General features: G+C 45.6%; 1 protein-coding gene across 3 annotated transcripts; it reads left to right on the top strand.

Moving 5' to 3' along the window:
• The first annotated feature begins 2,679 nt into the window (after positions 1–2,679).
• Positions 2,680–21,012, top strand: LOC110545639 (ADP-ribosylation factor 2). 3 transcript variants are annotated; one of them, XM_060386587.1, is made up of 6 exons: positions 2,758–2,822; positions 3,525–3,609; positions 4,816–4,982; positions 10,270–10,380; positions 17,104–17,228; positions 19,229–21,012. In XM_060386587.1, the coding sequence occupies exons 3-6, from the start codon at positions 4,835–4,837 to the stop codon at positions 19,388–19,390; spliced, it is 546 nt and encodes a 181-aa protein (XP_060242570.1). In that variant the 5' UTR covers positions 2,758–2,822; positions 3,525–3,609; positions 4,816–4,834; the 3' UTR covers positions 19,391–21,012. The 3 variants fall into 3 exon arrangements, with proteins under 3 accessions (XP_060242571.1, XP_021487565.2, XP_060242570.1); XM_021631890.2 differs by lacking the exon at positions 3,525–3,609 and having other exon boundaries at positions 2,681–2,822; XM_060386588.1 differs by lacking the exons at positions 3,525–3,609; positions 17,104–17,228 and having other exon boundaries at positions 2,680–2,822.
• Positions 21,013–25,612: the final 4,600 nt, after the last annotated feature.

Genomic DNA, 25,612 nt, shown 5'->3' with positions numbered 1-25,612 from the left:
TCATTGTAGATGGTTGTGAGCCACCATACAGCTGCTGGGACTTGAACTCAGGACGTCTTGAAGAGCAGCCAGTGCTTTCTACCTCTAAGCCATCTCTCCAGCCCCTACAGCCAAATCTTAAGGAGACAATTTCTCCATGGAGGCTCCCTGCTCTCTGATGACTCTAGCGTGTGCCAAGTTGACATAAAACTAGCCAGCACATTCACCGTCCCAGGAGCCCAGGACATGGAGCAGTGCTGCCCCATTCAGGTTGGGTCTTCCTGTCTCAGGGAATCCTCTCTGAGGTAAGCCCAGAGCTGTGCTTCCTAGGGGACAGCAAATCCAGTCAAGTTGACAATGAAGGTTTTTTTGATGTTGTTGTTGTATGTTTGTTTTTTGTTTGTTTTGTTTTTGTTTGTTTGTTTGTTTGTTTTGGTGCTGAGGATGCTACCCAGAGCCTTACAGGTGCTTGGCAGGGGCTCCACCACGGAGCTACATGCTCCCTCAACCCAGTCAGCAGAGTTTAAACTCTGAGCCAATAGCACATTTCAAGTGTGAAACTTTCTCCTTTTTTTTTTCCCCAAGAGCACATTGTGTCCTTCACGCTTTGCAAGCATCTGATTGACAGAAAATGCTTTCTATTACGGAAGATGCTTCTGCCACACATCAGTGTCACCACAAGCAATTCATGCTTGTTGTAACTTACCTTTCTCTCACTTTCTTCCTCTTTTCTGTGCTGTGGATGGAACGCACATGGCAGAATGCCCTACCCCTGGGCTGCATTCTTAGTCCTCTTCAAACTTGTTTCTAATAGGCCGAATTTCCTATTTATAAAATCAGCGCACAATTTCTCTCTCAGCTACTTTTTAAAAATCATAACCTCTGTGTGTGTGCTTGGAGGTGGTGTGTGTGTGTGTGTGTGTGTATTTCCCAGCTATAATAAATAGGTTTCTTCCTCCGTGCCATCATGCCCCCATGATGCCATCACAGTCCAAAACTGAGGTTAACCAACCATGGACTGAAACGGAACCGTGAGCCAAAATAAACCTTTTCTCTTTTTAAGTCAATTATATCAGATGCTGTTATAGTAATGGAAAGCACACTAACACACACACACACACAGTATATATAAGTGTAGAGATGTAGCTCAGTGGTAGAGCACTTGCCCACTTTGAGCAAGGCTCTGGGTTTGATCCCTTGCCACCGTGAAAAAGAAAGAAAGGCTATATAACATATATAAAACACACGCTTTCGTGATTCCAAGGAGTCATTCCAATGAATGTCAAATGGGCAGGGACGTTGTCTTAAATATTCTTATTTGTGTGTGTGTAGGCCACATACGTGTGGATGCCAGAGGAAGCCAGAAAAGGGCATCAGATCCCCTGGAGCTGGAGTTACAGGTGGTTGTTGAGACACATAACAAATGTCCTAGGAACCTTGAGTCCTGTAAAAGAGCGGAAACTGCACTAAACCCCCATCCCTCTGCTTAGTCCCCCCCCCCCCCCCAGGGTTTCTCTGTGTCTGGTTGTCCTGGATTTGCTTTGTAGACCAGGCTGGTCTCGAACTCAGTGATCCATCTGCCTCTGCCTCCCTAGTGATGGGATTAAAGACATGAGCCACCACACCCGTCTGCTTAATTTTTTAAGGGTTATTTTTAGATTGCTTTTAGTAAAACAGTAAAACATTTCTAACATCCTCCCCAGATGCCAGCATCCCCCATTAGAGGGAGGCACCTGTTCTTACTGATGATCTTACAATGATCTTACATGATCTTACATAACCAAACAATGGGCGGTGCATCTAGCTGTGTGCATTTCCTGGACGTGGACACCCCTATAACGGTGTCATTATTACCACAGAGAATACCTTCGCTTTTCTAAAAGCGCACTGGGTTCCACCTTTGAAACCCTTGGTGTTTTTACTGCCAAGCATACCGCCTTTTCTGATAGGCTTCTTTCACTTAGTGATGTACAATTAAGGCCTCTTCATGGTTTAGATAGTTTGTTTCCTTTTAGCACTGAATAGAGTAGGTCATGTTTGCTATGCTCCGGGACCGAAACCCAGGCCATCACACATGCTTGTCTAGCAGTGCTCTACCACTGAGCTATATATACCCTTAACCCTGATTAAGGGTCCCAGGTTTTCGCTGGGACTCAGGGACACCGGGAAGGTACTGGTGACTATATTTCTCCCTACTATTGAAAGTCTGTGCTCAAGAACAGCCGCACTGTAGCGCCATACCAAATAGGAAATCTTCTTTATGCCTAATTTCGCTGTTGGCATCTGGGTATTTCCAACCAGGAACTCGGCTCCGAACTAGTTTCTACTTTTAGCTCCACCACAGCAAATTTCCTTAAATAGCGCTGTGAACCCGGCCCCGCCCACAAACCAGCACTGGATTGGTCAGGATGCTCCCGGGGTTCGTTCAATCTTTGAGAACTCCCGGAGTTGATTGGCAGTGCAAATCGGAACTCTTTTTGCTTTTCTGATTGGTCGCCTGTAGCCTCGGGGTGGGGCAAGTGGGCGCGTCTCGCCCGGATGCAGCGAGCTCCCATTGGAAGAGGAAACCTGCATTTCCAGAGCTTGGTGCCGTCGCCTAGGTCGCGGGGGGCGGGCCTGCTCCCGCCCAGCCCTACCGTCATTCCCATTGGTCAGATTTCTTGTCACTCAGGAACCTCCGAGGGCATTGGCTCAAGGGTTCCCAGGAGCCAGCGGATGATTGGTTGGTTGCTGTTCCCGCCCCCAGCCGTCGCCATTTTATTGAGAGCCGACTTCGTCTCGCTGTCCGCGGCGGAGCAGCGGGATCGTGACTGCCTTGCAGGAGGTGTTCGGTGCCGAGACAGGTGAGTCGCAGGCTGCGGGGAAGGACGGCGGGGCCCGCGGCCCGGGTGGTTTCCTGCGTGTCAGTGGGCAGGACACCGGAGAGCCGAGGTGGCGGCGGCCTGCAGAAAGGGGCTGGGTCCGCTGGTTCCCCGCCTCTGCGGGGCCGGGCGGCGCGGAGCCGGTTGACGCTCGGCTGGCTCGGCGGCTTCGCGGTCCGCTGTCCCGGGGGAGCGGCCTGGGCAGGCAGACCCCCTCCCCGGGCCCGGATTCTTGGCGCGCGTGCCCGGCCCTGCTCGCTCGTGCCCTTGAGGTCTCACTGTCATTGTCATTTATGTTTGGAAAAGGGCTCTAGGGCTGATGGCCTTTACTCCAGAGGGTCTCCCTGCTCACCGTGGGGCCTAGGGCCTCCGAGCGTGGAGGCGAACGGAGGGAAACGGGCGGGACAACCCCGTGAGCGCGCTGTCCGGTGACTCGGGGCATCTGGCATCCTGCCCCCGGGGGCCTGAAAGCTGGAGGTCCCTCCCTTTCCTTCCAATGAATGGTCCTTTGAGTTTGTTGGGCTATGACACTTCTCCCCACCACCCCACCCCCCGGAAACATGACAGGAATCCAGGAATTTTGAATGCGTCAAGGTACTGGAGGGTTTTTAGACCACGGCAGTGCTATGAATGGGGAGAGCAGTCATTCTTTCTTCGATCTTTTTGGCTCTCATGTGTGTACAGGAGAAATGCTTCTCGTGGTAGAACGGAGTCTACCTGGCCATAGTCCGTGACACTAAACGGTTGTAGCAACTGTTGACTTTCCAAGGTAGGACTTCTGGAATCTGCGACCCTACCCTTTGAGTCATCAGAATCTGGATGAATGGCTGTCCTTCACACACACACACTGTGCACACACACCAGTAAAAGTTTCCTTGGTGAACAACTTGAGAAGGAAAACCCTAATTTCTGAAACGAGGATATTGTGGGGTTTTGTTTGTTTGAAGTTTTTTTTTGGGGGGGGGGGTGGGGAGGGTGTGGACTTCAGTCCCAACCCTAGAATGTCTTTTTGAACAGTCACTGTTGGGTAAAGAGTGTGTGTAGCGGATGTGCAGCATAGTTCTGCTTTTACGTCTTTGAAATATTACACCACTCAAACAGGCCGATCTGTTAGAACATAGACGAATTTTCTGCAAAAACTCATCTGACTTCGTTGCTTTGTCAGATAACCTTCCAGGTATTGTATTGAAAAATAAAACGCTTGATGTTTAACCCGTTAGGAGGTCAACAGAATAATTACCTTCGTGGGAGTAATGACTGGGAGGGGCCACAGGGAGGCTCTGGTAATTATCTTTTGCTTGATCTGGTAGTTGTCGTTGGTTCATGAGCATTCATGGCCCTCTGCAGCCAACCGTATTTGTATCTGAACATACATTTTAAGAAGATGGTCACTCCCATTGGGTGCTGGATGCTAAAGTATTCCCTCAAGTCTGCCTGCTTGATATGTGTCGTAGTGAAATTCCCCAACACTTAATATTTCAGCTCTGAAACTTCCTAGTTCTTCTCTGGGTATTGGCATCGTCTGCCAGCCAAGGGCAACTAACTACAGTTTCCTAGGGATATTGATGTTCTACCCCCCTTTAGGACTTTGCTTCGTATTGTGGAAAACAGAATATCTGCTCTATAAATAATCAGTTGTGGCATTTCTTCCACAGTTAAGGTGACTAGAGTCTGCCACCAAAAAATGGCCCTGAGGCTGTGCTTCCCACATCCCACTTGGATGCTGCAGTAGAAAATAGCATCCTCTGATCAGAGGATGGCTTAGTGGTGTCTCCTTTTGCAAAGGAGATACACTCTTCCTTATTGGCCAAGCTGTACTTAACCCTTACTAGAAACCACCACTAATTGTGCCATGTATTATATGTCTATTGCATATATATATATGTATGTATGTATGTGTATATATATGTATATGTGTTTACACGCATACATATGCACCAATGAAGAATAATTGCTCCACTTGCTTTTCATTCAGGTTACAGAATTCAGCTACAATGGGGAATGTTTTTGAAAAGCTGTTTAAAAGTCTATTTGGGAAAAAAGAAATGCGGATTCTCATGGTGGGATTGGATGCAGCTGGCAAAACCACCATCTTGTACAAATTGAAGCTGGGAGAGATTGTGACAACCATCCCTACCATAGGTATGTCCATGACTGTGGCCTTTCCAGTTCATAGTTTAGCATGTTTTACTTTGTTGTGTTACTTACTTAGAATGTTTGTTTGCATAGGTATGTGTCATAAGTATGTTTGCATGTTCACAAGTGTTTTCTCTATCACTCTCCACCTTATTTTTTGTGACAGAGCCTCTTCACTCAACCCAGAGCCTGTCATTTTGACAAGGCTGACTGTCTATCAAGCTTGAGGATCTTCCTGTACCCACCTACCCACAGACATGTACCATCAGGCTCATCTTTTACATGTGTGCTGGGGATCCGAACTCGTGCTTGTTCGGCAAACTCTGAACCTTTCTTCCAGTACCAGACATGCATCTCATACTGAATATTTGTTTCTGTTTTTTTTTTTTTTTTTTTAACTCTGAGTACTTCAGCCAGCTGGTGGTGCAGATCTTTAATCCAAGTACTCCGGGTAGGCAGAGGCCAGTAGATCTCTGTGAGTTTGAGGCAAGCCTGGTCTACAGAAGTGAGTTCCAGGACAGCCAGGGCTAAAACTGAGAAACCCTGTCTCAAAAAAACAAAACATAACAAAAACTTTTGATTACTTCAAGAACATAAATTTTGTGATGCCCCAAATGAGGATATATAAGTTTGTTATGTTGTTTTGATTTTTGAGACAGTCTTATACTGAAGTCAGGCTGGCTTTGAACTTGTGACACTTCTGACTCACCTTCCTAAGGGTACCTCTGTGCCCAACCATAGGTATTTGTAAGTGTTTCTTAGCATCCCTAGCACATTCCTTGGCTTACAGGGGAGTTGTGAAGAAATTTAGGTTAAGCAAATGTAGCCATATTTGCTTGAGAAAGAAGAAAAAGATAGTAACCATAGCAATGGTAAGGAAGCTCTGCCCTCTACCCTTTCTGTTGGAGTGAGACCTGGTACAAGCCTCAGGTGGGAACTGGTGCTGCCTTTTCTCCACCTGCATTCTGCTTGGCTTCCCTTGGGAGCATCTCTCTGAACCAGCTGAGCTCCTCGTATTTAAAGGTAAACTATTTGTTCTTTTCACTCTGGCTCCAGACAAGTACTTGAGATGGTATCCACCCGAAGGACTTGAGCAATCTATCCTCACTGTGAACCAGTGCTGTTTTATGGGCTTTTAAAGAGATTTGCAAAAGCATTTTTGACAGAGCTTAATCTTTGCCTTGTGACCTGCCTGCAAAACCAAATCCCCAGGCTGTTGTGTGCCTTTGGACACTGTCTGAGTTCTGGCATGGCTGACGTGGGCCAACTTTCACCTTGGGCACTAGCTCCAGAGGTTGCAACATTTGAAGAAAGTTGTAAACTGACAGCAATGTTCCCACACACAATTAGAAAATGTTTTAGTCCAAATTAAAAACAGCTTGCCCCATATATAAAAACAATGTCTAGTCTGGGAAACAGCCCAGCAGGTGAAGGCTCTTGAAGGCTGCTATACCTTCCAAATGAGTTTGATTCCTGGAATTCCACAAAGTTGCCCTCTGACCTCCACGTGTGAAACATGGCATGTGCTCTATGGCACATGCATGCCTATACATATTTACACACAAATGAAACAAAAATACATGCGTCTATAATTTTCTATATGCAGAAATATACACAGTTCAAATCTTGGTTTAGTTTTCTATTGAAAGATTTTGATGGTGTATTTGTCAAGTACATGCTCTTTCCCAGTTTGCTAATGCAATAGTGTGTGTGCGCACTTGGTTGGTTTTTCTCTGGAATGCTTTCCTGCAATGCTTTCCTGCCTTCCTTTATTTAGTGAACGCTGCCAACCCATCTTTGGGTCTTAGTTTAAGCATTATTTCTCAGAGACTCCTTTCCTTGTTCCTTCTCCTAAGTTTCTATAGTAATTTGAAGTCCTTAATAACGCTTAGACACATTTGTAGTTTATTGATTGTTCACTGTCTTCTTCCCAACAGAGTAAATAAGAAGGAAGCATGTCTGTCTTGCTCCCTGTCCCCAGCATCTGGTAAAATGCCTGGCCATGTTAGGTGTCTAATAAATCTTTGATGAATGAATTGCATACTTATGTGATAGTTTGTTGAACTAATGGCCTCTAAAGAATCTTGCTCTTCAACATTCTTGCCCTTGAGCCCCCTTCTTTCATGGTGCTGAACTTGGCCCTGTGATTTGCTTTGGCTAGTGAAACATCACGGTAACTGAAAGCTGCCACCATTAGTTAAGGAAGCCAGTGTTTCGGGAGCATAAAAGACCACCTGGGAAGACAGTGGTCTGACCTGCTGGCTCACAGGTATACTAAAGAGGAGGCCAAAGCACCAACAGAGGAGGTGCTCTTGAGACTCACATCTTAAGCTGAGACCAAAAGAATGAGCTGGCCTTCACTGATTAAAAGGGACAGCAACATTGGATTCTAATAACTGGTTTAGTATTCCATTATAAAGCTGTGTTTTAAAGTGATATTCATTGATGGGTAGTTTATTTGTAGTTATCTATGTGTATGTGCACATACATTCGAATATCAAGGCCTGAGTATAGCCTTGGGTATCATTCTTCAGTCGCTACCAACCCTCTATCCCCTTTTTGAGACAGAATCTCTCACTGACGTGGAACTCACCTGTCAGTCAGGCTGGCTGGCTAGCAAGCTCCAGGGGTCCTCCTGTCTCTGCCTCTGCAGTTCTGAAAGTACAAATCCTCTGTAGCCCCCACCCGGGTCCTGTGCATTGACTATATGCCTTCATGCTCGCAAGACAAGCACTCTACTTTTTGAGCTATTTTCCCAGCCCTTAGTTTTGTTTCTTTGTTTTGTTTTTCCTTTTTAAGACACTGTCTTGCTCTGTAGTTCTTATTTAAGGTGACCTTAAATAAGTGGCCTGAAATTGGCAGCAATCCTTCTGCTTTATCTTTTCAAGTGCTAAAATTTCAGGCCTATGCCAGCATGCCCAGGTTCACTATTTGTCCTTTACTTTAAAAAAAAACATTTATTTTTATATTCTTTTTATGTATGTGGCTATTTATATGTTTATACCAGTTGTGTACCTGGTGCTTTTGGAGGCCAGAATAGGGCATCAAATCCCCTGAAACTGGAGTTACAGACACCTTTGAGCTGCCATGTGGGTGTTAGGAAGTAAACCCAGGAAAAGCTAAAACTAAACCATCTGGAAAAGCAGTCATTGCTCTAACCACTGAGTATCTCTCCAGCCCTGCCTTATACTTTTGCAAACATGTACTTCTGTGATCTCTATAAGGTAATGTAGTTTTGCAGCAATCTCTGGAGGAGGGCTTCTGATGAGAGCTGAGTATTTAAGGTGTATAAACAGGTTGACAGACTATTCTTCAAAAATGATTGTTCCACCAACAGTGAAAAGCGTAAATCTGCCATCTGATAGGGAGAAAACGCTGCCTTCTGTGTCTTCGTTATAGGTGAATAAATCTAATTTTTCTTTGAGACAGGGTTTCTCTGTGTCTAGAGCCCTGGTTGTCCTGGAACTCTAGACGAAGCTGGCCTTGAACTCACAGAGATACATCTGCCTGCCTCTGCCTCCCAAGTGCTGCAGTTAAAGGCGTGTGCCACCATTGCTCTGCTAAATGTCTTCTTTTGCTCTTCTCTGATTTGTTTTTTATTTTTAATGCTCAGTTGTTTTTTTATTTGTTCGTTTTGATGTTTGTCTCTTACTAATTTAAAGAAGGGTAATTTAGATCATGAAGAACTCTTGTCAGATGCTTATTTTCTAATTGATAAATATGTCTTTCAACCTTAGTTTTTGCTATGTTAACATAAGGGAATTTTAAATTATTAGAGAGCCAGATTTATATTTTTTCCTTCTGAGTTTTATAGTAGCTTTAGACTACTCTTTTTTTGTTTGTTTGTTTGTTTTCTGTTTGTGGTTTTTGTTTTGTTTTTTGAGACTGGGTTTCTCTGTGTAGGCTGGCCTGGCACTCGCTCTAATAGACTTGGCTGGTCTTGAAAATCACAAAGATTTGAGTGCCTATGTGCCTCTGAAGTGCTGGGGTTAAAGTATTCACCATCACTGCCCAGCTTAAACCATTCTTTTTGAGATCATAAAAATATTAGCTAGTATTTTCTCCTACTAACTTCATAAGGTTTACATTTTTTATTTAAAAACAATTAAATAAGGACTGGAAATATGGCTCAGCATTTAAGCGCACTTGCTGATATTGCAAAAGATCCAGGTTTAAGTTCCCGGCACCCACATGAGGATTCATCATCATCTGTAATGGGATCCAGTACTCTCTTCTGTTCTCCTTGGGCACCAGATGTAAATGTATGTACATATATATACACAGGCAAAAAAAGTAAGAATAACTCAAATTTTGAAGAATACATACTTGACCACTGGTTGGGTATCAGACTTGCCCAACAATGTTTACTGAGTAACTTGTCCATGCTAATGTGGGCTGCCTTGTTGTGTACTAAGTTGTCAATTGGAAGTGTCTTCCTGCACCACTTGTGATGGATTTGTTTGAACCTTATTCAGGTATGATTAGAAAGAATTCATCACTCATCGGCTTTCCTCTGTCTGGATCGCTGGGATTACAGACTTGTGCTACCACACCCAGTTTAGATTTGTTTTCTTGTTCCAATTTATTTATTTATTTATTTATTTATTTATTTATTTATTTATTTTCTGTATCTGAGTGCTCTGTCTGCATGTACATCTGTATGCCAGAAGAGGGCACCAGATCTCAATAAAGATGGGAAATTGAACTCAGGACCCCTGGAAGAGCAACCAAATGCTCTTAGCCTCTGAGCCATCTCTCCAGCCCCTTAGATTTGTTTTTTAAGATGTGAAATATGAAGTATACAGGCATGCTGAGGACAGGTTGGAGATGACTCAAATAGAGGTGATATTAGTGATAATGTACAAGTCTTCAGACTGTCTGCGTGGTTTGAATCCAACACACAAGTAGAGGGAATTGTTATTACATACTTTTCAGACATTTTCCAGTGTTCTAAGATGGAGGGCAAATATGGTGGGGAAGAAGTGAGTATATTCTTACACTGTGAGACAGGAAATGGAAACCACTTCCGTGGATGGCTTCTTTGTCCAGAAGCACCCTGGAAGGCCTTCTGTTAGGGAAGCAGAGCTGGGAGTTGATGATTACATGAGTGTTGGGGTGGGTGATCAAAGCTCATAGAATTGCAGACTGAGAACTTTCTCTCTGGGATCTATAACTTTTTGATTTACAAATTGCATATAAATTAAAAGTCCTATTCAAATGTTAATGGAAGTTACTTTGAATTGTTGAACTAGTGAAAATCCTAATGAAAAGTATTTCCACCTTTCCTACTTAGGTTTCAATGTGGAGACAGTAGAATATAAAAATATCAGCTTCACAGTCTGGGATGTTGGTGGCCAGGACAAAATCAGACCTTTGTGGCGACATTATTTCCAGAACACTCAAGGTAAAGCTTGGAGGTGTGAGCACTGAATGTGTCTGAAGACAGGGATACCTGCTGGCGCTCTGCTTTATTAGGTGGCCAGCTGTGTCTGCACTTCCTGGGGAGGTGTCTTTGTGACATGGCTCCCAGGCATGTCCTAGAAAAAGGACTTGGGTTTTAACTCCTTTTAATGCAGAAAGGTTAGAAAATGGTTAGCCAAATGGATTTTATCTTTCTGTTAATGGAGGGATTTTTGCTCTTAGATGTAGTGCCAGTTTTTAAAGAATTTGAATTCAGTCAACTCCTTTCAATCTGCTGAGAATATCTGAAAATCACATTCATAGGGAAAGGGGTGAATAGGGGGGGCTGGAACCCCAAATCCTGTCATCCTGGCCATAATGCTTTCCTGATGGCTCTCCTGATGTAGTCACTCTTGTTCATGAGCAGGCAAGGAAGCCCACTGGGATCGGTTCCTTGTTTCCCTATCAGTGAGTTCTGGGAAGGAGTTTTAATCCATTTGTGTTTCCCACGGCTGTATTTCCAGTAAATGCTCCCTTCCTGGGCCTTGCCCGTTTAAACAGACTGTTCACATGGTTTTCACACCCTGGTTCCCATGTAGAATCTTTACCTTATGGCATCTACAAATTACTTACTCACTTTGGAGTCTGCTTAGGATATATTCAAAGCTGATGGAGTTTTTTGTTACATGTATTTAAAGAGCCTTTAGGACCAAACCCCAAGGTTTATTGTTCCTTTATATCTCAACAGTATTCTTTTCGCTGTTACACATGACATGTAACCCTATTTGTAGTTATTTTCTCAGCTTGTAGATTTTAGAATATCTTTCCTCAAAATAGGGCGGGGTTTTTTGTTTTTTGTTTTGTTTTTTTAAGTTTTTCTTCTTTTGAGAAAAGATCTCACCTGTAATCTAGGGTGACCCAAAACTTGGAATGTAGTTAGCCTTTACTTTCTGACCCTCCTGCCTTCAGTTCCTGGCATCTGCATTACAGATATGTGATACCACACCCAGCTTTATTGGTGCTATAGATTGAACCTAGTTCTCGCTAGGCAAGCATTCCGTCAGCTGAGCTGGTACCTACCAAGTTCCTAAATGCTTTCTTTAGTGGAAAATTAAAAGTATACAAAGGGAGAGGTAATTCCGTGATGGACCCTTGCGCTCATCACTCAGTCTCTGTAGTTAACACTTTGCCGTCCCAGTTGTGATGCCTTTGACTCACGCATTCCTTCAGTGCTCATTTCCAACTGATGAGGTCTTTTACGGTTTTTTAAAAACACACTCTTCATAGACTTATATCACTTCCAGGCTGTCCTGGATCTCACAGAGATCCTCCTGTCTTGGAGCTTCTGCCTCTGCCTCTCAAGTGCTGTGAGTGCCACACACCTGGCTTCATTCTTGTTGAATAATACTGTCATTTGGAACTATCACAGTCAGGGTCTCGGGCAGCCCAAGCTGCTCTCAAACTCATGTGGCCAAGGCTGGCTTTGAACTTTCGACCTTCTTCTTCGGAATTACAGATGTGCACCACCATGCATGTCCCCTCCCCTTTGAGTTAGAGTCTGACTGTGTTGCCCGGACCATTCTGTTTTCAACTCCTAAACTCAGATGGTCTTCCTCAGTGTTGGGATTCCAGGTGAACTGCACAAGACCTGGCTTGTTCATTTACTGATGGACATTTGGGTTGCTTCCGCGTGATGCTATTGTGAACATGTGTCTGTGGATATTGGAGGTCCTCCTGCCTCTGCCTCTTGAGTGCTAGAATTATATAGTGTGTGCCGCTGGGTTCAGCAGAGTTCTTCTTTCAGTTATTTTGATTTGCCTATGAGCAGAATGACTGGGTGAAAGGTTTTTCTGTTTTGCACTTGTATTCTGCTATCATCTTGTATATGTGTGTGTATATGAGTGTGCATATATATACACACACATATAAACTTTTTTATAAAGACATGCACTTGTTATATGTAGTCCAGGCTTGCTTGAAACTCAGGGTGTTCCCACTGCAGCCACCCCAGCTGAATTAGCCAGTTTTGTTCTCTTTTGTTATTGCTAGAGGATTAAACCCAGGGCCTCAAGCATGATGGGTAAGCACTCTGCCACTGAGCCCCTAGACTCATCTACTAGACATATAATCTACTTTTAAGCATACAGGCCATTGGTGTTAAATTACAATGTTATACAATCATGGCCATTTCCCGTCTTCAAAAGCCATCTCACCTTATAAACTGAAATCCAGCACCCAGCTCTCTCCCACCTTGAGCCCCAGTCAGCCACTGTGCTCAGGTGCTGTCAGCCTGATTTCCCGAGGAAGCTCCCTATTCACCTTTTACCACGTGAGCCTACTGCTCATTGAAGGGTGCTGAGAACTCGCTTGTTTTGTTAGCAGTCATAAAATGGTGGTTTCTTTAAATTGTATTAAATGTGAGAGGAGGCCCTGCCTAATCCAAGCTGGCCTGGAACTTTTTATTGTTTTTCTTCATGGTGTTGGGAGTTGAACCCAGGGCCTTATACTTGCTAAGCAAGCACATCCAGCCACTCCCCCAACCCCTTGTTCCTCTTTCTCTATTTGACGGCTGAAATCCTTTTAAATAAGGAATTTCCTGAATACATTCTAGTCAAGGAAATCAGGAAAACTATTTCAGTCTTTATTTTCAGAGAAGCCACATCACTTCCTTGGTGATGTGTAGATTTTACATTGTGATTTAGTGTGTTGCAAATAGGATACTTTTTTTTTTGTTTTTTTAAACATGGCGCTTGGAACTCACAGCAATCGACCTGTCTCTGCCTCTCAGTGCTGGGATTACAGGTATGTGCCACCATGCCCAGCTGCGGGATACGTTTTTTTGGTGCTTCCCAGAGTGTATATCTTTCTTGGACTGGTGCTTGGCAACTTGGCCACCTGTACTTTTCATCAGTAATAAACTACAACAGCTGGGTTGACCTTGGGAAAGGGCATTTTTCTCTGCCTCCATTCCCTCATCTTAAAAAGAGGATAGAGCCTGCTGCCCAAATCCCTGGGCTGAAAAATGAGGTTAATTTTGTAAAGTGCTCAGTTGTGTGGCTAAGAGGCAGAAACACTCAAAATCCTAGATGGACAGTATTTTCTGCCCACATTTCTTTTTCACCTTATTCAGTTTTCACATCTAAGTATCCAGTTGAGGTGCATTTTGTCTTCGGTCTTCTATTTGTAACAAGCCTAATTTTATAGACTTGCAGTAACCGTTGCTTTGATGGAGGGAAGTAGCTATGTTCTGGGAGTGAGGGGTGGTCTTCATGAAATAGCAAGTGGGAGCTGTGTGAAGAGACTTGCCATCTCTGGCCGCATGCCTCATCCATGAGTAGTCTTGGATGCTGCCCCTGCTCTGTCTGCCAACCTCCCAAAGGTCAGGATGTTGTTTAATTTAATTTTTTTTATCAGTCTATTGAGTATGACAGAACTTAATGAATGCCTATAATTCTCTTTTAAGACATCAAAAGCTGGAGGCCTGGTGGTGTAGGCCTGAAATACACAGAATGCCCAGGGAGAATCACAAGTTCAAGGTCTGCCTGGGCTGCTGAATAAGTTCAAGACCAGCCTTGTCAACTTTGTGAGATGTTTCAAAAAAAAACGCCAGAGGCTGGAGCTCTGGGCTAGAATGCTTTTCTGGTATGCAGGAGGTCCTAGTCACTCCCAGCCCCATATTGGTTTACCTGTATAGACTAGAATGTAAACCATCTGATTTCCTAACTGATTGCTGTAAACTGCAGAAAATGGCTCTTTAGTTTTGATGTCATTTTTCTCTTTGATTTTTGGGTTCATTTTTTTTGTTGGGGAGGATGGCAGTTTGAGGCAGGGTTTCTCTCTGTAGCCCTTGCTGTTTTAGAACTCGCTCTGTAGACCAGGCTGGCCTTAAACTTAGAGATCCTCCTGCCTCTGCCTCCCAAGTGCTGGGACTGATGGCACGTGCCACCACCATTTACTTAATTATTGAATGGCAATTTATCTGAATCAAAAAAGAAAAGAGAAAGGGATACAAAAAAGTTTTGTTTCTCAGATTACCTCCCCCATACAACCACCTTTATTTCTTGTATCTACACATACTTATTTCTACAAGTGTAGGTAATGTAATACATGTAGTCTCCCTACCTTCCTCATTTTTTTTTCAAGGTGAGGGGCAAGGTTGAGGTCAAACCTAGAACCCTGCATATGCTAGACATTCGTCCTTCGATGAGGTCTTGTTATATAGGTCAGGCTTGCCCGGAACTCGTGGGCCTCCATGAGTATGTGGTAAAGGACATAAAGTTTTACTTGCATTAGGAATAGCAAAGCGAGAACAGTCATTTCTACTCTGTGGGTTTTGCATTGGCAGCTAAGGCTATGCTTGAATTTCCACATCAGCTGCTGTACTTAGAACTGGAGTCCGGAATTTCGGGTCGTATACCAAACCTGTGTAGATGGGGCTTGAGTGCTCCCTTTTAAATCTGATATGATATATCAGACACAGCTTTGACTCAACATGAAAACTGTTAAGCCTTGAGAGCACTGTTCTGCTGGGTAGGCTGGCTGGAAGGCCTGGGACACACTGAGGCTAGGGTAGAGGGCCAGGCGTGGTTTTCTCTCTTAGATAGTCATGACATTTCTGTCATCTGACCAGAGTCTCTCCTCCTGCAGTGTCCCCATGAAATGTGCCTTCCGCTGGCACAGACACCTCTAGCAGGGTCCTCTTAGTATCTTATCCTCAGTCCTTCTGCTCTGCCCTGTGGACTTCCTGTGGCTTTTTGCTGCTCATCTTCTGTCTCCTCCCTGAGCCCTACAAGGCACCTGGCTTGACTTGGTTGGTGGCCTTTCTGATATCTGCAGATAGCTATCAGTCTCTTACCAAGTGTTCTCTTCCAGGTGGTTTTCCTGGTTCTATCACTTGACCTGGCGCCTGATACCTTGCTGTCCTGCTAGCTCTTTGAGACCTCCCATGTGCCTGTGATTTAAGAGTGTTTGGTTTCAACACTGGCAGTGTAATATTCCCTGGGATGATCGGATTGATGTCCAGAAGAATCTGCTTGTTTTCACCTATGTCCCAGAAATGGAATAGCCATCATTGCTGGCAGTTGAGTCTAGTATCTAGTGAGTTCTTAGACAGCTGCATCACATTTTTGTCTCAAAGGTCTTGCTTTCAGCCACATACCGACATGTTACTGTTACTGTCACGTGGAATGCTGACTGCGGAGCTCTTCCCTAGTCCGTGCTCACCCTGCAGATTCTTCCTGCCTTGCTGCTTCCGCCAGCAATGTGCAAGTCTCTGCAGGTTTTCCCTTAGGTGTGACGTGGTGCTCATGGTGGTGCCTCCTTCAGCCTGCATTGGGTTTCTCACCTCCTGGGATTTCTCTGCTGATCAAGTAGGAACTACAAGACTCTGACACCCACCGCCCAGAGCTAGGCTGCTTTTCACAGTTTAGGAACACAATCTTACTTTGATTGTTAAGGACACACTCTTATGATGATGTCTGTTATCAGCTATAGCAGGATTGGGGTACACCAGCCACTCGTACTTCCTGCTGGATGGTTATAATTTGGCAGTTTTCACTGCACTAGTGGGTTTAATAGCTTGTGAGGATGACTCACAGGACTCAGGGCAGAGTTATACTTGAAATTACAGTTTTATTACATCAAAAGGACATAAATGCAGCAGTCAACAGGAAGGACCCAAGAGGGTACCTGTCACCCACAGCTTCTGTTGTCCACTGCCCAAAATTCAGGGAGCAGCACCTGTTCTGTGAGCACATGGATGTGAGACAGTAAAGTGCTGGCACCAGGGAAGTTTATGTGAGTTCCTGTGAACATGTGAACCTTGTTTTATTGGGACTTCATTACCGAGGCACATGGAGTGAGTCACTGGGCCATGTGCGTCAGACCCCAGCCTCCCTCCTTTCCCCAGAGGCAGTCTTATAAACTAGTATAAGCTAGCAGGGGCAGGCCCCCACCATCAAAGACTCCTCTCCCAATAGAAGTTCTGGTGGCAAAAGAGCAATCAAATTCTTTACTATAGGAGTCCACAGACTCTCGTGACATTCTCACAACTTAGGACCTACAAATGCTGAGGGTTGTGTAGCTTTCAGGTGCCTCTTGGGTATATGTGAAAGGACAGTTTTCCCTTTTGTCTCATATGGCTTGGAATGTCCAATAGCATCCAACATTGTGTACCTGGGAGTTGCCAACCTGAGTCCTCATTTTAACCTTGACTGTCCTCCCTTCAGTCCTTTCCTCCCGCAAATCCTCACACCTGCTGTCCTGGGACCACTTCCAAGACAGCATACCTGCTCCTAGGCCTTCAGTTCAGTCTCAGACACTGTTGTCTAAGCCATGTTCTTCCTAAATCCTTTTCCCCTCTGAGGTGGAAATGTACTGACTAATAACTAAGCCTAACGTTTCTTTGTTCCTTCTGGTTAACCTGTTGAAGGGCTGTGATCCTTCTGAACAAGATAGGTGAGATGAATGAACAATAAGCTTCCTGACTTTGGAGATTGTATAGACTTTCCAAAAAGAATAATTATACATTAACAGCTCAGCCTGACCTGAAACTCATGGGTGATACTTCTGCCCCAGCCTCCAGACTGCTGGGATTACCATCCTGCACCATATTCTTGTTGTCTGCCTTCAGTAGAGCCTCACTGTTAGCAGGGAGCAGCTGTGTGGACATGTGAACAGCTGCTCTCTCTAGGCTCATGTTACTAACATGCTTGGGAATTCTTTTCAGGTCTGATTTTTGTGGTTGACAGTAATGACAGAGAGCGGGTCAATGAGGCCCGGGAAGAACTAACCAGAATGTTAGCAGAAGACGAACTCAGAGATGCAGTTTTATTGGTGTTTGTAAACAAACAGGTATGTGGTTGTTAGCTTTTTGAACACTGAGACTAAAATTTACTGCCAGATGGCTCATTTGAATGTGTAGATACTTAAATTAGATGCCCGCCTCCTCCTCACCAGTCCTAACCATAGCTCTCCTCCATCTCCTTTTTAGAATGTCTTATAGTCACTCCGTAAATACTAATGGCACATCTGCTAAGTTCCAGGCTTTGCTGCAGGTATTGGGTACTTAGCAGGGAACAAGACACAAAAGCTCCTGCATTTGTGTTTACTCTGTAGTGGGAGGAGGCAGTGGATACAGATTATTTAATATGTCTGCCAGTAAGTGTTGTGGCTGTGGGACGTGCTGGGCATGCCTTTTACATCTCAGCCAGGAGGGAAGGGAGCCACAGCTTCCAGAAGCAGAATGAGGGGGTGGACACAGGGAAGATTGGATCCTCTGGGGCCTGTTGTTGGGAAGGAAGAGGCTCATCTAGAAAGGAAAAGCCATGAAATGTGGGGGACAGCTGGTGCAGAACTGCCCAGCCTCTGGATCTGAGCTGAACCAACTCCAAAGAGAAAGCCGAGTGGGGGCTCTGGGAGGCGACCTCTGTTCACAGGGCTGTGCATCCTCTTTCTCTAGTCCTTCTGCTGCTGATATTACACTGTAATGGCAGTGCCGCAGCCAGTTTTGTCACTTCAGACTGATCAGTTGCAGTTCTTGTCACCTCCACTCTGTAAACATGGCTTCCTGTGGTGGATGATCATGATTCACTCACCTGGTACCCGCTGTGCTGGTAGGTAGGATGCCAGGCAGTTTCACTAGTGGACACAACAGGCTTTAAGCAAGAACACAATAGCTTTGTTTTTAATGATAAAAACAGAACAAGTCCAGGGTGAAAATTTGAAAAGTTTATAATGTCAAGTGAAAGATTTTTTGTGTGTGAGCATGTGGACAGCCCTCGGGACTGTGTGGCTGGGAGTAGGGGCAGCTTTCTCACACCGTGACTTAGACTGCTCAAAAAATAGTACTCCATTTAAAGAAAGCCAGTGTCACATGCTGAATGGCACCTTCCAGTCCTCTAGCTTTATTGTCAGACTAAAAAAAGGTCAGATTTCTTATCTCTCTTTTCAGAGATAAGACTGTCTATGCCTATGTAAGCAATTATGTGTGATTACATACCTATTTATTATTATTATTATTATTTAATAATTATTTTTGAGACAGAGTTTCTCTGTGTAGCCTTGGCTGTTCTGGACTCACCTTGTCGACCAGGCTGGCCTCAAACTCACAGAGCTCCGCCTGTCTCTGCCACCCGAGTGCTGGGATTGCTTTGCATACCTATTGCAATTCCAGAGATTATGATATGCATTGTTTTGCAGCCTGTATTTTCACTTAGCATATATTTGACATTCTTCCATACCAGTACCTCTAGATCTTCCTTTAACGCTAATATATACTAGTTTAGTTTCAGCTCACTGTGTCTCCTGGTATGGGTCAAGGCAAAGAGAAAGATTCCTGCTTTACATTCTAGGTAAAGGAGATGTAGTGTATAGTTAATACACAGAGTAAATAACGTCTATCATGTGGTTACACATAGGGATGCTATGATGAAAAAGACAAAATGGGTCAGTAAGGAGAGGCCCCAAAGTCTGGCAGGCAATGGTGGTGGCTTTGGTTCTTCTCTGGGAAAGGGGGCACTTTGGTGTGCTGCTGGTTAGGAGGATGTGATCTGAGAATAGGAGGTTGGGGCAAGCACAGAAGCAGGTGACCAGTGAGGAAGTTATTTCCGTTATCCAGGTGAGAAACCGTGGTGGGATCAGATCGGGAGGTGGCAGAAAAGATGGCGAGCGGTGGTCAGATTCAGAAATACCATAAATTCTGATGGTAGGACTGCTGGGATTTCCTGTTGTGTGGAAGCTTTTGGGGCCTGACCAACTTAGATAGGGCCTGTGGGTCAGGGTATGTTTTAGAGGAAGATCCTGGTGTATTGCATGAGTATAGGTTGATAATCTGTTTGCTTGTTTTCTTTAAGGATCTTCCTAATGCTATGAACGCAGCAGAGATCACAGACAAGCTTGGCTTACATTCCCTTCGCCAGAGAAACTGGTACATTCAGGCTACCTGTGCCACCAGTGGAGATGGGCTTTATGAAGGCCTGGACTGGCTCTCCAACCAGCTCAAAAACCAGAAGTGATCAGAAGCAACCCCTTCCCCATGCATTGTGGCAAAGCCAGCTGGCCTTTCCTGTGTGCATGTGAGCGTGTGAAGAGCCCTTGGGGCTGTGCGGCTGGGAGTGGGGCAGCTTTCTCACACCGTGCCTTAAACACGCTGTACAGAAACCAGGATTCCATTTTAAGAAAACCAGTGTTACATTTGAATGCTACCTTCCATTTCACTAGCTTTGATGGTCATTTTTGCTGAGGCCCCCCCTGGATGTGATAGCCAGAGTGTCTCTAGGCTGGAAAAGAAGAGAGCTGGAGCAGGACTTGGTCCCGTTCTTGCGATCCTGAGTCTGGCATCCTCCACACACCTGGAATTCCGTTGGACTTCAGTGTCCTTCTGTAAAAAGAAAGGAAGGATCTGTTATTCTTGCCCTTGTGCCAAAGCTATCAGCTCACTTGTAGTGCTTTAAAGCAACAAGAAGAAACATTTTGACTGAAGGCGTGAAGAGGTTCAGAGGGGAACCCTTCCCCAAAGCTGTTAGTTCAGAATGACTCATTTAGCTTGTTTTAGTCCAAGGAATCAGTGACCTTTTCCACTAGAGTATCAAGACTGTAACGCTAGAGAAGTTTCCAGCCTGCCCCTTACTTGCCAAATGGAAACCCTGTGGGCCGCTGGCCCCACAGGAGGCCAGGGCTCTTCCCCAGCCACGTGGCCCACAGTGGGGTGAAGGTGTGCTGGAGGGGTAAGGTGAGGCGCCTCTTGTGCTCTGGCATCGCTGTCGCAGGCCCTCGGGGCTGCTGCTCCCACTTTCCTGCTCTGCGCTGAGTGTTCGTCACAGGAAGCAGACAGTTGCTCCTGGGTGGAGCTGCCTCTGTGTCCAGTTGTCCTAGTCTGCTGTAGGCTTTTAGCTAGAATCTTTCTAGAACTGTACACCCATGAGTTCTGAGAGTCTGAGAAAAGCAGGAGGTTATAACATGGGAGGTGAAGTTCCCGGTGACCCCTGGCCCTCCCTGGGTTGGTGCTAAACTTTACTCTGAGAAGTATCTTTTATATACATCGTTCTTCCGGCATGGACTCCCTCCTCAACAGCAGTGGCGCCTGAAGAGCTGCTCAGAATTTTGTGATGTGTTGTCCTGCAGATAGTGAGTGAGACATAGGAAGGCCCAGAGAGGAGCTGGATTCAGCCCTAAGCCCTTCTGGCCACACAGCTCTTGGCCACATTTGTACCTAAGCTCTTCTACCACCTAACCTTTTAAAACTCCTTTCAGAAATTTTTGATTCCTCTTACAGGAAGGGGAATGCAAGCCGAACTTTAAATAAATCTTGTTCATTAGTAACAAAGTTATACTAGGGGAAAAAAAAAAAACAAAACTCCATGTATTGTAAATGTGGACTGTGTTGTTTTTCTTTAAAAATTATCTTAAGGAATGTTCATTGCAATACTGGCGACCAAGTCCAGATGTGATTTTTAACCACAGATGAATTCCTGAGAAATGTTGAAATTGTGCGCCTCCCATTGGCTGGGAGTCTCTTACCCTTTGTAACTATGCTTAGTGTGCCTGGCCTGGCGCTAGGCTGCAGTAAACACGCGGTGATTGGTTAGACAATAAAGAACTTATTTGGGAAGTAGGAGACCATGTCCTCCTGGATGTCTGAACTGGGTCAAGTCTGCTTATTTCTGACTTTCTCCTAAAACCTCAGGACACACACACAGGACACACCAGGAGGTGATGCCCACCCTCAGATCCCTGCCTACCTCCTTCCTGGCACTTGCACACCATGACTCTCACGTGGCTTTAGAACTGAGGCATCAGTAAAGCGCCAGTCGGGTTATTTCACTATGGTGGTTCTCAACAGAGACCAGGTCTTTGAGAGCCACACTCGAGTCTAGCTTGCCTTGCTCTCCAGCCACTCCCTGTTAGCACTGGTGTGTGTGAGCCTGTCAACTTGAGACACCAGTACTGATCCCAGAGGGGTGAGGATTTCTTACATGCCTTTGAATGTCCTGCTCTGGTCTTTCTGCAGATATCCAACCAAGGACAGCAGCACTGATGGTGTCCACTGGCCAGCATCACTAATAATAGCACGGGAGAGCTGCCATAGCTGCTGAACTTCATATAAATCTCATTCATTGGTAACAAAGTTATACTAAGGAAAAAAAAGTTCCATGCCATTGTAAATGTGGGCTGTGAGGTTTTTCTTTGAAAATTATCTTACAGACCTGGGCATGGTAGGACACGCCTGTAATCCCAGCAGAGGGAGGCAGAGGCAGGTGGATCTCTGTTGAGTTCAAGGCCAGCCAAGGCTACACACACAAAAAAGTTATCTTGCAGAATGTTTATTGCACTACTGGCGATGTTTACAGTTTAGCTGCTGAGAGCTTTGTCCTTTCTAAGCATGCTCAGTGCAGCAAGACCAGCCCAGATGCTCCTATGAAAAGCAGACTGTGGGGGCCCAACCTGCCTCCTTCAGTTTTTTATTTTTATTTTGATTGTACAGTTCAGTGAGTCAGTATATTCACAGAGTAGCTACTACCAATTTTAGATGATTTTCATCAGCACCAAAAGAAGCCTGGTGTCTCTTGGCACCTGCCCCCTCTTCTTTCCCTCGCCATCTGGGAAGCACTCACCTGCTCTGTCTCTGAGGATAGGACCTGGGGAGCTGCTTGCCAGCTGTTTGAGAAGCACTGAGTGAGGCTGCAGGTGACATGAACTTTATCACCCTAGGAAGGGTGGGGTGCTATTACAGCATGATACTGGTGTAAAGGGCTGTGGTCTCCTGGTCAGGAGGAGAACAGAGAACACAGAGCACCCACCTACCAGTGGGTCCTTACCCTCCTGTCCTGGAAACCATCCTGGGGCTTATCTGGGGCACAGGCCCTTGTGAATGTCGGTGCACAGGATGTTACGGATGGTTGGGCCTGTGAGTTACCAGCATGTTGTAGAGCATGTATAAACATTATTCCAAAGTGGTTGATATTTCCATAGTATTAGGACAGGAAGAGTATTGCGGTCTGTTTCAAAGTCGATTTCCCATGTGAACAAAGTGATGTAGGTCCCTGGTAGGCATCTGGTAGACACTGTTCTGCAGTATATGGAAGCCCTCGAGATAGGCTGTGGAGAGGCTTTTAAGTGTCCAGTGGTGATTAGCATATTCATGGATGTGGGTGTCCATACTGTGATTTTGAGAGCTTTTCTTTTTTTAAATTTTATTTATTTAGATTTATTTTTTTAATTTAATTACAAGTGCTCTATCTGCATGTACACCTTCGTGCCAGAAGATGTCATCAGATCCCAGTATAGATGGCTGTGAGCCACCATGTGGTTGCTGGGAATTGAACTCAGGACCTCTGGAAGAGCAGCCAGTGCTCTTAACCACTGAGCCATCTCTCCAGCCCCTTTTAAATTCTGTTTTATGAGTTTGGGGGTTTTGTATGTCTATGCATGTATGTCTGTGTACTGCATCTGTGCCTGGCGCCCACAGAGGACAGAAGAGGAGACATCAGATCTCCTGGAACTAGAGTTGCAGATGGTTGTCAGATGGTTGTGAGCCACCACGTGGGTGCTGAGCGTTGAACCTGGACCTTCTACAAGAGAGGCCAGTGCTGTTAGCCACTGAGCCACCTCTCCAGCCTGGAAGTCTTTTCTATAGGAAAGACAATGTCAGGGCTGGAGGGATGGCTCAGCGGTTTAGAAGAGGGCTTGAATTTGATTCCCAGCACCCCAACTGTCTCTGGCTCCACTCTTAGGGGGTCTTGTACCCTTTTCTGGTCTCTGAAAGCACGAGGTGTACTCATGGTACACAGACATACTTGCAAACAAAACACCTGTACACATTTTTTTAAAGTTCTTTTGGCAGTCACTGCCCAGCTCCGCCCCCAATCCTCCATACCCTCAAGCTCACTGTTCAAGTGTCTGGAGATTTGGTGGATCGTCATACTGTGAAGTGTTCTCTCTCTCTCTCTCTCTTTTTTTTTCCACGCACACCTTGTCATCTTCTCTAATGGGTGTCATGGGATGCCCTGTCTACAAGTCTTCCCTGGGGAAACAAGCCCTGCACGGGTTGACATAGCTTGCTTTTATTCATTGCCACTAGGTGGCGCTGCTGCTTCACCCCAGTATACCAGTGCCGCCCGCCTCCCCTCCCCGCCAAATGAGCTATGGGCCTCCGGAGAGGAGAGGAATCCATCACTGCTTGCAGGTAGTACGGCCTGGCAGCAAGAGTAACTCAGTAAACAGGAGTGCCTGGAAGAGAAAGGTGAAGCGGACATCGAAGAGAGCATTGAGGGCAGCAGTGAAGATGTCAGAAGCCTCTTCCCTGGCAGGGTGCACGGGTAGCATCTGCATTACAAAGGGAGAAAAAGAGGCCCGTGCACTGGGGAGGGCTGCTGAGGATTCCAGGCCACCTGTGCTGCAGAGTGAGACCCTTCCTCAAAAGAGGGGGAGTGGAGAAGGAGGGAGAGGAAGAGCAGAAAGAAAAGGGCTGGTGAGATGAGTTGGGAAGGGTGCTTGCAGACAGGACATGAATTCACCTCTCAGACCCATTATGTGGTGGAAAGAAAAAAACAAACAAGTTCAAGCTATCCTCTGATTTTCATATGTGTACCATGGCATGCCCATGCCCACTTACATGTACATATAATGTAAATGAGTGTCGGGAGGAAGTAGTTAACGTGACTTGCTGGAGCCACCTGGACACAGTCCAAATGCAGCTCTGTGACCCTGGGACCCAAACTCTCTCCTGAGTGCACAGGATCCACGGAAGACCAAGCAGCTAGTCCCGCAGAAGCCAGCACTGAGGAGAGAAGGAAGCTGAGGGGAAACTGGAACCGTTCAGAATTGTGGCTGCATTGGTAGTTAGTCACACACCTGTACATTTGGCAAGATCCGTCCAGTTGTCCACTTAACAATGGGTGAGTTGTATGGAGTGGAATTTATACCTCAGGTTAGAACGGTCATGCACCCAACAGGGACAAGGGCACCTGCGGTGGAACAAGACTTCGTTGGGAGTTGGCCGCAGCTATGAGAGCACTTCAGAGCATAGCCCGGCCTTAATCTAACCGTAGTGTTGGGGAACTCAGGGCTTCTCAGAGCAGGCCTGTCTGGGGTGACATGCTCAAATCAGGTGAACCGCATCACACATGCTTACATTCGTAGTAAACCCCTGTTGCCCTATAGCACGCCTGACAGCCTGATGAGAGTCATTGTGTTCTCTGAAGCCGCTGCGTCCCAGAGAGAGATCCTAGGTATTTTTCACAGTGTGAGAGCTCTACGTGCCCATTTTCTACTTGCTGGGGCTTGTCAACCTTCTTCCGATGTAGGGGATTGGATACTAGAGTCAAGGCACTAGATTTAAATTCTTGTTCCATCGTGGTGCCATCCAGCTGTGTGACTATGGTTAAAAATACCGACCTCTGGGAACCTAGAACTTCTCCCGAGTTTCTGTGGGGATTGTACTAATGCAGTCTTCCTAGGTAACTTTGAGGGGGTTTGGCTTGGCTTGGAAGTGCCTAAACAGAGCAACGAAGGCCCCAAGGGCCCCTGCATGGTAAAGTACATGAAAAGCAGCAGCTGAATGTCTCTGCTGAACCCTGGAAGACAGGGGTGAGGTCACATGTCCAAAGTGTTAATGTGCCACATTCGATTCCCAGGAAGGACTTATTATGTATGCAATGTTCTGCCTGAATGTACACCTGCACACCAGAAGAGGGTCAGACCTCGTTATAGATGATTGTGAGCCACCATGTGGATGCTGGGAATTGAACTCAGGACCTTTGGAAGAGCAGTCAGTGCTCTTATTAACCTCTGAGCCATCATCTCTCCAGCCCCTAACATTTCTTGAATTAGAAAAATTTCAAGCATGGAGTTGAAGGTAGCATTCAGAAAGTCTTTGTCTAAATATCTTTGTTCGCTTTGGCCACATTCCCTCTGTAAACCTCCATTTTCATTTTTCTTTTGCTAAGCTCTTTAAAGACAAAGGACATTGTGAGCCTTTGCCCCTGAGAACATCAGCATGGATGTAAGCGAGGGCCTTCTCCACCAGAAACAAAAAATCAGGGGCTACAGAGTTGGCTCCATTGTGACGAGCACATACTGCTTTTCCGGAGGCCCGGAGTTCAGTTCCCTCGTCCCCACTTCAGGTAGCTCACAGGTGCCTGCCTGCAGCTTGAGCTCCAGGGGAGTTGATGCCCTCTTCTGGACTTCAGATACACCTGCGCTCAATGTGTGCTTCCCCATCTCACACTCCTGAATAA

This window comes from Meriones unguiculatus, chromosome 7, assembly GCF_030254825.1.
Source record: "Meriones unguiculatus strain TT.TT164.6M chromosome 7, Bangor_MerUng_6.1, whole genome shotgun sequence".
NCBI classification, from domain to species: domain Eukaryota; kingdom Metazoa; phylum Chordata; class Mammalia; order Rodentia; family Muridae; genus Meriones; species Meriones unguiculatus.
Note: the sequence above shows the minus strand (reverse complement) of the source record. Positions and strands in the feature narration are given on the sequence as shown.

Bases quoted from the DNA above. Each gene is read 5' to 3' on its own strand.
- LOC110545639 (XM_021631890.2), top strand. From the start codon at position 2,695: ATGATTGGTTGGTTGCTGTTCCCGCCCCCAGCCGTCGCCATTTTATTG. The intron at 2,823-4,815 runs GTGAGTCGCAGG...CTTTTCATTCAG, and splicing joins GGTGTTCGGTGCCGAGACAG to GTTACAGAATTCAGCTACAA. The intron at 4,983-10,269 runs GTATGTCCATGA...TTTCCTACTTAG, and splicing joins GACAACCATCCCTACCATAG to GTTTCAATGTGGAGACAGTA.